This window comes from Myotis nattereri (assembly GCF_964212035.1).
Source record: "Myotis nattereri genome assembly, chromosome: 2".
Classification (NCBI taxonomy): Eukaryota; Metazoa; Chordata; class Mammalia; order Chiroptera; family Vespertilionidae; genus Myotis; species Myotis nattereri.
This window is the reverse complement of record NC_138076.1, coordinates 202,412,136-202,424,924: the sequence shown is the minus strand read 5'-3', so window position 1 is coordinate 202,424,924 and position 12,789 is coordinate 202,412,136. Positions and strand designations below refer to the sequence as shown.

General features: G+C 46.1%; 1 protein-coding gene and 1 pseudogene across 2 annotated transcripts; one reads left to right on the top strand and one right to left on the bottom strand.

Moving 5' to 3' along the window:
* The first annotated feature begins 5,940 nt into the window (after positions 1-5,940).
* On the top strand, positions 5,941-8,646 carry UQCC6 (ubiquinol-cytochrome c reductase complex assembly factor 6). Its single transcript, XM_081082894.1, has 3 exons — positions 5,941-6,008; positions 6,363-6,480; positions 8,484-8,646. The coding sequence occupies exons 2-3, from the start codon at positions 6,373-6,375 to the stop codon at positions 8,577-8,579; spliced, it is 204 nt and encodes a 67-aa protein (XP_080939020.1). The 5' UTR covers positions 5,941-6,008; positions 6,363-6,372; the 3' UTR covers positions 8,580-8,646.
* On the bottom strand, positions 7,862-8,094 carry LOC308513099 (small ribosomal subunit protein eS27-like; annotated as a pseudogene). The gene has a single exon. The product of its transcript is annotated as a small ribosomal subunit protein eS27-like (transcript).
* Positions 8,647-12,789: the final 4,143 nt, after the last annotated feature.

Here is a 12,789-nt window from a genome sequence, read left to right as displayed (position 1 = left end):
CCAGGCATACGCACACACACACACATACACACACACACACTGCCAGGCATACGCACACACACACGTACACACACACACACACTGCCAGGCATACGCACACACACACACATACACACACACACACGTACACACACACACACACTGCCAGATGCATACACACACACATGCACACTGCCGTGCACACACACACTGCCGGGCATACACACACACACGTACACACACACACTGCCAGATGCATACACACACATGCACACTGCCGTGCACACACACACTGCCGGGCATACACACACACACACGCACGCACACTGCCACGCATACACACACACACACTGCCAGGCATACGCGTACACACACGTACACACACACATACTGCCAGATGCATACACACACAAACGCAGATTAAAGAGCCAGGCCGCCTCTCCTAACTGAGGCTCCTTTATTTTAGGAATCTTGGTTGATTTCAATAAATGACCATTTGGACTACTTGTTTCTTTTCCTTTTCCAGTGCTTTAATTTCCGCTCTTTTGTTTTAAATCCACTGATAGTGAACTCTGAAACCCTAGACTTCCCACCCTTGACCCCAATAAAGCAGACCCCAGGCCCATGCACATGCATGCTCACTCTCTCTACTGCGACCTTGCTGTGGGGCCCCAGTGAGGTCTTGTAAATAATAAACCAGTGTCTTTTCAGCATTTCTGTTGGGGTCGCCAAAGGAGGCCAAAAAGTGGTAAGGGATTATAAATTTATTAGGTCATCTGGAGTCCAGATGGGCTGAACCCCAAAATGGCGCCAGCACCTAGGGATGGGGAGTCAGAGGTTTTAAAGGATTCTAGGTGGGCTTTTTTGGCAGGAAACTCTCCAGGTGGGTCTGGATCCTGGGAATGTCTGGAAAGGAAAGATAATAGTCTTAGCAAGTGGAATGTGGTCTAAGTGAAAGGGAATGTCAGTTGTGAAGTCAAAAGGTCAGTTCCCAGGGGAGGGGGTATCAATTCAGTTATTTGATCAGTCCTAACAGTTTCCTGATGGTTATTGCTGAGGTGTCTTGCAACCAAAATAAGAACCATAAGAGCCCTAGCTGGTTTGGCTCAGTGGATAGAATGTCTGCCTGAGAACTGAAGGGTCCTGGGTTCGATTCCAGTCAAGGGCACATACCTGGGTTGCTCGATCTCCAGTAGGGGGCGTGCAGGAGGCAGCCAATGATTCTCTTTTATCATTGATGTTTCTATCTTCTCTGAAATTAATAAAAAATATACATATACATATATATGTGTGTATACATATACATATACTATACATATACGTATACATATACATATACATATACATATACATATACATATACAAGCCTAAGTGACCGTTATGACTGAACGACTGGAACTGGTTGACCGGTCACTATGACACACAGTCCAGGACCCCTCACTCCTTACTGCACGCCTCCTCACTGCTCCTTACTGCTCAGCTCGCTGCTCTTTAGCACTGCTGCGAAGGTGGGAGAGGCTCCCACCACCAACACTGCATTCCCCAGCCATGAGCCTGGCTTCTGGCTGAGCAGTGCTCCCCCTGTGGGAGCACAGTGACCACCAGGGGGCAGCTCCTGCATTGAGCGTCTGCCCCCTGGTGGTCAGTGCACATCACAGTGACTGGTTGTTCTGGTCGTTCTGCCATAAAGGTCACTTAGGCTTTTATTATATTTATTTATATATATATATATGTATATATATATATGTATGTGTGTGTGTATATATATATATATATATATATATATATGTATATGTATATATATATTTTTAGAAGCCTGTTGCATGAAATTCGTGCACGGGTGGGGTCCCTAGGCCTAACCGGCAATCAGGGCTAATCAGGGCCTTCCTGCTGGCTGCCAGCTGCCAGCCGGGGCCTGCCAGCCTCCGGGAGGGACCAGGGAAGGTTGGCCAGCCACGGGAGGTTGGCCCACGTGGGAGGTTGGCTGTGGGAGTGCACTAACCACCAGGGGGCAGCTCCTGCATTGAGCATCTGCCCCCTGGAGGTCAGTGAGCATCACAGCGACTGGTAGTTGTGGTGTTCCAGTTGCTTAGGCATCATATATATATATGTATATGTATATATATATATATATTCTATTTAATAACAGACAAACATGGTAATCAACCGTACCTCTGACACACTTCCCATTGGCTAATCAGGGCTGTATGCAAATTAACTGCCAACCAAGATGGCGGCCGGCAGCCAGGCAGCTGAAGCGAACAGGAGGCTTGCTTGCTCCAGTGAAGGAGGAAGCCAAGGTTCCCCGCCTGCTGCTGCTGGGCTCTGAGCTTGCACTCTAAGAAACAATGTTGCAATTATACAAGCTAAACATACCCCATGCTTTCAGCCAGCCGGCTGAGCTGGAGTTGCAACAGTGTTTCAATTATAGAAGCCTCAGAGCTAAAGCTGGCTCTCAGTTCCAGTGACAGCCATAGAAGGTAAATAAATCCCAGAATAAAAAAAGAAAAAAGAAAAAAAGGAGAGCTTGGGAGCTTCAGTCACCCGCCAGCCTGAAAACAGCCCTCAGCCCCTCACCCAGACTGGCCAGGCACCCCAGTGGGGACCCCCACCCTGAAGGGGGTGTGACCAGCTGCAAACAGTCATCATCCCCTCATCCAGGCTGGCCAGGCACCCCAGTGGGGACCCCCACCCTGAAGGGGGTGTGACCAGCTGCAAACAGCCATCATCCCCTCATCCAGGCTGGCCAGGCACCCAAGCGGGACCCCCACCCTGATGGGGGACACCCTTCAGGGCAAACCAGCTGGCCCCCACCCATGCACCAGGCCTCTATCCTATATAGTAAAAGGGTAATATGCCTCACAGCACCGGGATCAGCGGAGCTGTGAGGCCTCCCGAACCTGGGATCAGCAGAGCCGTGAGGCCTCACGCCCCGGGATCAGCAGAGCCGCGAGGCCTCCTGGCACCGGAATCAGTGGAGCCGCGAGGCCTCCCGGCACCGGGACCAGAGGAGCAGCAAGGCCTCCCAGCACCGGGATCAGCGGAGCAGCGAGGCCTCTCAGCACCAAGATCAGCGGAGCAGCGAGGCCTCACTGCCCCTGTGTCAAGTGGAGCTGTGAGGCCTCCCAGCACCGGGATCAGCGGAGCAGCAAGGCCTCCTAAGCACTGGGATCAGCAGAGCAGCGAGGCCTCACTGCCCCTGTGTCAAGCAGAGCTGTGAGGTCTCCCAGCACTGTGATCAGCAGAGCCGCAAGGCCTCCTGGCCCCTGGAGCAGCGCCCAAACCCCCTGATCGCCCTGCGGTTCTGTGTGTGATAGGAGGCGGGGCCACAACCTCCTTATCAGCCCTGCTCTGTTCATGACAGGGGAAGGTGCCCAAACCCCCTGATCGGTCCTGCCCTGTGCCTGATAGAGGGGAGCTCTCCAACCCCCTGATCGGCCCTGTTCTGTGTGTGACAGGGTGCGGCGCCCCAACCCCCCCATGGGCCCTGCTCTGTGTGTGAAGGGGTGGAGCAGCAACCTCCCCATCGGCCCTGCCCTGAGTGTGACGGGGGGGGGGGGGGGGGGGGGGGAGTGCCCCAACCCCCTGATGGGCCCTGCTCTGTGGGTGACGGGGCGGCGCCCCAACTCCCCTGTCAGCCCTACCCTGTGCATGACAGGGGGGAGCTCCCCAAACCCCTGATTGGCTCTGCTCTGTGTGTTACAGGGTATGGAGCCCCAACCCCCCTGATGGTCCCTGCTCTATGTGTGACAGGGGACAGCTCCCCAACCCCCCAATCAGCCCTACCCTGAGCGTGACTGGGGGTGGCATCGCAACCTCCTGATCCACCCTGCTCTGTGCATGACAGGGGGCGGCACCCCAACTCCCCAACTGGCCCTGCTCTGAGCCCGACCAGGGGCTGCACCTAGGGGTTGGGCCTGCCCTCTGCCACCCGGGAGGGGGCCTAAGCCAGCAGGTCATTATCTCCCAAGGGGTCCCAGACTGTGAGAGGGCACAAGTGGGGCTGAGGGACAACCCCCCCCCCCCCCCCCCGCCAGGGCACAAATTTTTGTGCACTGGGACTCTAATATATATATATTTATATATATATATATTATATAAATACACACTGAGTGGCCAGATTATTATGACCACCCCATCAGTACAATGAAGTGAATCAGTTATGAAATAATAATAATAATAATAATAACCTTGAGAGTATTTGCTTAGAAAGTTTTCAATATTCACTATTTTTGGAATGTCAATGAAGTACTGATGGGGTGGTCATAATAATCTGGCCACTCAGTGTATATACCCATAAGGGCTGGTTCCATCACAACATTGGTTGTTGATAGGCTGAAACCAGTACGAAACAGTAGGTATCCATTGAATATTTCTTGAATTAATGAATGAACAGGGTATCTTCTCTTTCTCTGGTTTTTCTAACCCCCTAGGACAGTGATGGCGAACCTTTTGAGCTCGGCGTGTCAGCATTTTGAAAAACCCTAACTTAACTCTGGTGCCGTGTCACATATAGAAATTTTTTGATATTTGCAACCATAGTAAAACAAAGACATATTTTTGATATTTATTTTATATATTTAAATGCCATTTAACAAAGAAAAATCAACCAAAAAAAAAATGAGTTCGCGTGTCATAGGTTCGCCATCACTGACCTAGGATCACAGTCTAAGAAAATTTTTTAAGCCGTTGGCTTGCCTCACTGATTTCAGAAAGGTCATTCTAGTGACAGAGTATGTGTAAAGAGCTACAAACTTTTCTTAGGTTTTCACTCAGGAAGAGTCCCCCTTGGGCACCCAGGACCTCCTCCACTGTGGGGGGCTGCATCTTCTGGGTCTGCCAGCTCCACTCGTAACCCCAGCAGACCAGGGGCCTCTGCTTCTCTACCTAGTTCTGTCTTACAAAAGGACGAGTTCACTGGGGGAGTTGTTGGGGCGCAGGACACAGAACTTGGGAATGGTGAAGCAATCGGCAAAGGGGCTCCTATTCCGTCAGTGCCTCTCTCTTCATCCTGAATCTGTCTGGAAGACAAACTTGTTCAGCTCTGAAGCCCAGGAGAAGTCTCCTGTCTTTGCCAAATAGGTCTCTACTTTAAGAGACCTTGCATGATGGGACAACGAAACAAGGGCCAAGTCCCTTCACCGTGTTTCCCTCCCCTCGCGATCCTCCTCTCCCTTTCAAGAACCTGGCAAGCTTGCTTACCCTGCTTGCCCAGCGAAGGAGGCGATATGGAGGGATGAGAAAGGGGCACAAGGAAACTTTTTGGTTGTGATAGATATGTTCATTATTTTGATTGTAAGAATGGTTACATAGGTATACACATAGGTAAAACCTCATCAAATTGTATGCTTTACATGTGTGGTTTATGTCAAATAGACCTCCCGAATTGTTTAAAAAATGAGTGCATCATAATTCACCTTATACACACAACCCATAATCTTTCCGTATTGTCTTGCATTAACCTTTTGCTTCACATAAGTCAACCCATAACCAGAGCACAACCTAAAAATGCGTAAATATTGTCCATTTCGGGTTCCCTGCCTTCCAGTAGCACCACAGCACGAGGGCATCGCTAGCTGCCTCGGTGTGGCTGTTTCACTATCCAAGGACGCCGGGCACCAGGAGACAGGCTTCGGACTGCACTCACGCGAGGGTGACCCCCCTAAGCACTCGCGGCTCAGCGTGCCCGTCTCCCCTGGCCGGTGAAGGGTGGTTAATGCGTGTCACAGGACAAGCCAGAGCGACCCCCACGTCTGCACGTCCGCCAGGGAAACCCTACTGTAGGGAGAGGGACGGAGGGAGACAAAAGCCGGAGGCGGAAAGTTCTGGGAATAGGTTTAGAAAACACTTCTGGTTCCGGCCCTAAGTCCCACTTCCGTCCGGGGCACATGCGCGCGGCGGTGTTCCCTGCTTTCCTGTCCGGCGGGGCCCCAGACCCCGCACTTTCCGTTCTGTCCGCAGGCCGTTCGCTCCGGCTCCGGAAGCCCCTTCCGCCCGTGCTCTGAGCCGCTGCCGGGCCGTGCCCTCCGGTACGGTCTCTCCCTGTGCCGTTTCTCCGTGGGCGGTACCGTCTCTCCCTGGGCCGCCTGTGGGGCCAGTGGGGGTGCGGTCTGCATTTCATCTCCTGGAGTTTGAAGGGGCGCGGGGAAGCCACGCGGGCCGCCTTTTCCTGGCTCCCCCAGAGCTGCCTTTGGATCCCGAAGGCCCAGCCCCCAGCGCTAAGAAACCAGCGCTAAGAAGACTGGTCTCAGGCCTGAGGGCACGTCCGCGCTCTCAGCGCCCTGGGGGAAAGGGGGAGAGGGGTGGGAGAGAACCCGGTGTTTCCCGACTTGGTTTAGTCGCGAGCTGGGAACCGAACACCAACCTCTTTCCCTCCCCGCCAGCCCACTGACCATGCCCGCGGGCGTGCCCTGGACCGCCTACCTGAAGATGTTCACCGCCAGCCTCCTGGCCATGTTCGCGGGGTCCCAAGTGGTGCACAGGTACTACCTGCCGGACCTGGTGAGTGCAGGAGGGCCCTGGGCTTCGCCCTCCATTCTCCCCACAAGAGCAAAAGGGATCTTTAAACGAACCAGGAGCGCTTCTGCCCTGGGCCTAAAACCCGACGATGGCGTCCAGTTGCATGGAGAGCAATGCCATGTCCTGCTCTTACACAGCCTGGCACCTGCCTGCCACTGGCCTTACCGTATACATTTCCGCCCCTTTCCCCGTGTTGCAGCCACACCAGCTTCCCTGCTGTTTCTCAAGCTCATCAAGCCTGTTCCCATCTGAAGGCCTTGCCTTTCCTGTTCTTGGGGAGCTTTTCTCCCAGATCTTGGCTTGGTTTCCATCTTCAAAATGTCAAGTTTCTGCTTAGATATCTCCTCCGTCTATGAGGATAGCCTCAGAAGGATTGCTCCTCTGCTATTCTCAGTCCTTCCTTTCTTCCTTTCGTAGAGCACTTGTCACAATTTGCAATTATTTTATTCCTTTGTCTCTACTTGTTTTTAATCTTGTTTCCTCCACTAGAATGTAAGGTCCACAAAAGCGTTGTTCCACAATACGGTAACACTCTATAACCACTATGGTGGGTATTAATTAAAAAAACACGCACCTTGCTAATGAGGTGCTGGTGAGGATGTGGAGAACCTGGAACCCTCATACAGTGCTGCTAGGAATGTAGAAGGGTGTAGCTGCTGTGGAAAAGTCTGACAGCTCCTCAGTTAAACACAGAGTTACCATATGACCCAGCTATTCTGCTTCTAGAGAGAGATGAAAACATTTGTCCACACAAAAGCTTGTACGTGAATATTCATAGAAGTATTATTTATAAGAACCCAAAAGTGGAAACAATCCATATTGTCCATAAACTGATAAATGGACATATACAATGTGGTATACCCATATAATCGAACATTATTTGTTCCTAGAAGGAGATAAAGTACTTACATGTGGCAACATGGATGAACCTTAAAAACATGCCAAGGGAAAGAAACTAGTCACAAAAGCCTACATATTGTATAATCCATTTACATGAAATTTGTCCAGAATAGACAAATCTATTGAGCCAAAACTAGATTAACGGTTGTCCAGGGCAGTGGTGTGGATGTGGGAAAGCTTTGTGGGAATGGGAGTTACTAGTGGTGGGTATGGGGTTTCTCTTGGGGGTGCAGTTCTAAAATTTATTGTACTGATGCATGTACAACCTTATGAATCTACTACAGGCCATTAAATTTATACTTTAAATGGGTGAATGGTAGGTATGTGAATTATCTCACTAAAGTGGTTAAAAAAGTAATCTCAGGCCTTTCCTGACCATCTTTTCTGAAGGTAGTTTTATTTATTTATTTTCCAAAATGTGCTTATTGGGATGGTTTCCCACTCGTCTTGGTTCGAGGTGCGTTTAGTGCTGCTTCCTTCTGAAGGAGCATCCTTCTGTAAGCCTTGCTTTTCCTCCTGTTGGCTGACAGAGAACAGTGGAGCCACCAACCCACAAAACTGCCGTCTGTGCATGGCTACAGGCAGTGGTGATTTTATAGCATCCTGGGCATTTCACATCCATAAGTAGGAATCGGTGCTCTGCACCAGGCGCTTCTCTTCTGGAGAGCGGTGGAGGAGATCCTCAGTGAGAGGCATATTGTCGTGGGGAGGTCATCACCGCTGGAAAGGCTGTGAAGGTAGTTTTATATTTTTTTTGCTCACTGCTTGATACAGGTGGAGAGTCAGTAAATAGTACAGGAGTAAATTTCCAAATATGGAAAGTTGTATTCAAATTTGTGATAGTGATGCAAACTCTCCCCCTCTAGAACTTAAAACCCAGCATGGACAATAGAGTCATTAGGGTTAGAGAGGGACTTAGATCAACTGTGGGTTCTCATGGTACAGATTTATTGTTGAGTAGCAAGGGTCTTTCTTTTACTCTACCTGCTTTGAAGTCTTTCAGGTCACATTTAATGACAGTCTAAGAAAGCACTGGCATCTGTGTTTTTGTGTGTGTGTGTGTGTTGTTTTTTTTTTTTAAATAGACAATACCTGAAATCCCACCAAAGCCTGGAGAACTCAAAACGGAGCTTTTGGGACTGAAAGAGAGGCAACACAACCCTCAAACTTCTCAGCAGTAGAAACCTCAAAATACAACTCTGCCAAGAACTCTGTGAATAAGTCTCAAATATATATTTTTAAAATTGATTGAGTCCAACTACTTGCACTTAAGCACCTAATACAATGCTAACTACAGGAGGAGGTACACAGAAGGTATTAACTGATGCATTGAGATTTATTTATGGTTTGACCAGTGTTTCTTGAAAACTGCCAAAGCATTCTTAAATGTGGTTTGATAGTCATTTAGCTGTGAATATCATATGAGATAGAGTATTTGCAATGACTCCTACTCTTACAATTCTTTTATATATATATATATATATATATATATATATATATATATATATACACACACACACATACTCCCATGTTTATTGCAGTATTAGCCAAGGTACAAAAACAACCCCAAATCCCCATCAACAGATGAATGGATAAGAAAGATGTTGTACATATATATTCAGCCATATATTCAGCCATAAGAAAGGAGGGTATCCTGCCATTTGCAGCAACATGGATGGACCGTGAGCACATTATGCTTAATGTCATGAGTCAAACAGAAAGACAAGTATTGTTATGATATAACTTATGTATGGAATCTAAAAAAGTCATACCTATTAAAAGCAACAACAGTGGAGAGTAAAATGGCGGTTAGCAGGGTCTGGGGAGTGGGGTAAGAGTGATGGTATTTAAGGGTACAGACTTGTGACAAGTAATAAATAAGCCATAGCGATCTAAAGCACAGTATAATGAATCTAAACCAGCGATTTTCAACCTTTATGACGCAAGAATTTTTAAAAACATGCAATACCTGACTATTTAGTCAGGGACACTGACCTCTTTTCCCTTAGATTGTCAAATAAAAAAATGACAACAGCCAACACAACAGTAGCCATCTGGTGTGAATGAATCAAAATTATATCTATTTTTTAAAATGTTTTTTATTTATTTGAGAGGAAGGAATAGGGAGAGATAGAAACATCAATGACGAGAGAGAATCATGGACCGGCCGCCTCTTGCACATCCCCAGTGGGGACCAAGTCCGCAGCCTGGGCATGTGCCCTGACTGGGAATTGAACCGTTACCTCCTGGTTCATAGGTCGACACTCAACCTCTGAGCCACACTGGCTGGTCATACTTATTTTTTTGTCAGATTGGCAAAAAGTATGATTTTTTTTTTTGGTGTGCCACAGAATTTATTAGATGAAAAAAGGTTAAAAATTGCTGATCTAGACAATATTATAATTATGTAGTATGATAAATATTGCTACAATGACAATCGTTGCAATATATAAATGTATCAAAGTAACACTTAAACTTATACAATGTTACATGTCAAATTTATTTAATTTTTTAAAAAAATTTCAAACTAGTAAAGGTCACACTGATACATAATTTGCAGTCAATGTTGACAATTAACTACTAGAGAAAGTAGTCATTACAGGGTCCCCCTGGTAGAGTTCTCTTGATAGAAGGTCTAAGTTAAAACACTAGAATTCAACAGGAGAATCTCTCTCTCTGCCCCTAGACAAGATTAACCCTGTGTTCCTGGACTTGAATTCTGAAAAGATCCTAAGGAGTATGCTCCAGGAACATGTCCTCATGCTCCACAGGGTCTGAAAATATACTAATTCCTCATCACACAATGGGTCCTTTTATGTAGTTAGTTCTAAATTAAATTACCACAGCCTTAACACACCTTCACACAGCCAGGTGGTTTGTGATTCAATAGTATACATAGAACTCCATGTGAAATCTCTGGAAACTGAAGTAGTTGTTGATGTAATTGTGCAGCTTTATAAATAAAAGTAACAAAAGCAAATGACCTAGAGCTAGAAATTCTCAAGTATCGTAGGATCTACCAATTTTAGTATCTCCTGAATAGGGCAGGCTGGAGTGGGTAGCTGAATTGTCTCCTAGTTTCCCTTTCCCACCTTAGTAGCTGAATCAATGGGTATCTTTATAAACAAAGTTATGTTGCGTCAGTAAAGATTGTTTCCCAGGACTACATGTGAAATCAGTCATCTCTGTACTAGTCTTCTCTGTCCTGATTGTAATTATACAAAACATCACCATATTTACATTTTAATTCACTAGCATCTTAGAGAACATATTTCACTACAAATAAAAGGCAGTTCTCTAAGGAGGGTATGGGGGGACAAATGGTGATGGACGGAGACTTGACTTGGGTGGTGAACACACGATACAGTGTATAGATGATGTGCTATAGAATTGTGCACCTGAAATCTGTATGATGTTTGTGTCACCCCAGTAAATTTAATTTTTTTAAAACTTAAGAAACATCTAGAAGAAATTACAAACAAGCATTCTAATCATAAAACAGTGTAATAATGCAATGGATGCCTTTTTGACTGGAAATAACAAAACATTTAAAATGATGACCAAATGCCGAAACCGGTTTGGCTCAGTGGATAGAGCGTCGGCCTGCGGACTGAAAGGTCCCAGGTTCGATTCCGGTCAAGGGCATGTACCTGGGTTGCGGGCACATCCCCAGTAGGAGATGTGCAGGAGGCAGCTGATCGATGTTTCTAACTCTCTATCTCTTTCCCTTCCTCTCTGTATAGAAAGTTTCACTCCATTCGGAGAGCTTCTGGGTGTTGAACAGGTGGAGATGCTGGGAGAGTGGAGCTCCGGGTGAGGGCATGGAAGCACCACACCCTTTGCCCATTCCTTACCCTTTAGTCCACAGGCCAATGCACTATCCACTGAGCCAAACCGGCTAGGGCAAGCCTTGGGTCTTAACATGACCATTTTTTCTTTTCTTTTTGTTTTGTTTTTTTTTTTGGGGGGGGGGCTATTTTTTGTAACTTCCTCAAATCTTTAGAAAGATCAGATTTGCTTTTCTTGTTCAACGATTCTAATCTGACATCATGTAGCTATAATCATAGCATTTTTCTTAATTTGGATGAAACCAGCTGTGGGTTTAGAAGCTGTCTGTATATTTCAAATGACTCTGTAATGCTCTCTGGTTAACAGTGAATCAACAGAAGTTTTAGAATTAACATAATTAAAATGTCCATACTGCCCAAAACAATCTACAAACTCAATGCAATTCCTATCAAGATACCAATGATGTATTACACAGAACTAGAACAAATATTCCAAAAATTTACGTGGAATCATAAAAGACCCCGAATAGCCACAGTAATCCTGAGAAAGAACAAAATTAAGAGGAATCATGCTACCTGATATCCAACTATATTACAAAGCTATAGTAATCAAAACAGCATGGTACTGGGATAAAAACAGATACAGATTAATGGAACAGAATAGAGAGCCCAGAAGCAAATCCACACCTTTATGGTCAATTAATATTTGACAAAAGAGGCAAGAACACACAATGGGGTAAAAGCAATCTATTTAATAAATGGTGTTGGGAAAATTGGACAGATATGTACAAAAAAATGAAACTAGACCACCTTCTTACACCACATGCAAGAATAAACTCAAAATGGATTAAAGACTTAAATGTAAGACTTAAAAACATAAAAATCCTAGATGCAAACATAGGCAGTAAAATCTGACATTTCTCAGCAATATTTTTTTCTGATATATATATCTCCTTGGGCAAGGAAAACAAAAGAAAAAAACAAATGGGACTGCCTTTGTAAAACAAATTTTTACACAGCAAAGGAAACCATCAACAAAATAGATAATCCACTGAGTGGGAGAACATATTTGCCAATGATACATCTGATAAGGGATTTCCAAAATACATAAAGTACTAATACAACTCAACAAAGAAAGACAATGCAATTAAAAAATGGGCAGAGGACCTGAACAGACGCTTCTCCAAAGAGCACATACTAGTACAAATGATCAAGAGACATGAAAAAGTGTTCAATGTCACTAATCAGGAAGATGCAAATTAAAATGAGGTATCACCTCTCGCCTACCACAATGGCAACCAGTGTTGGCGGAAGATGTGGAGAAAAGAGAACCTTCATGTACTGTTAGTGGGAATGTGGACTGGTGCAGACACTGTGGAAAGCAGTAGAGTTACCTCAAAAAATTAAAAATGGAACTGCTTCATGACCCCACAACTCCACTTCTGTAAATATACCCAAGAAACCAGAAACACTAATTAAAAAGAACATACGCACCCAAATATTCAGTGCAGTATTTATAATAGCTAAGATTTGGAAGCAGCCCGAGTGTCTTATCAGTAGATGAGTGGATAAGCTGTGGTATACTACTTGGATGGAATACTAC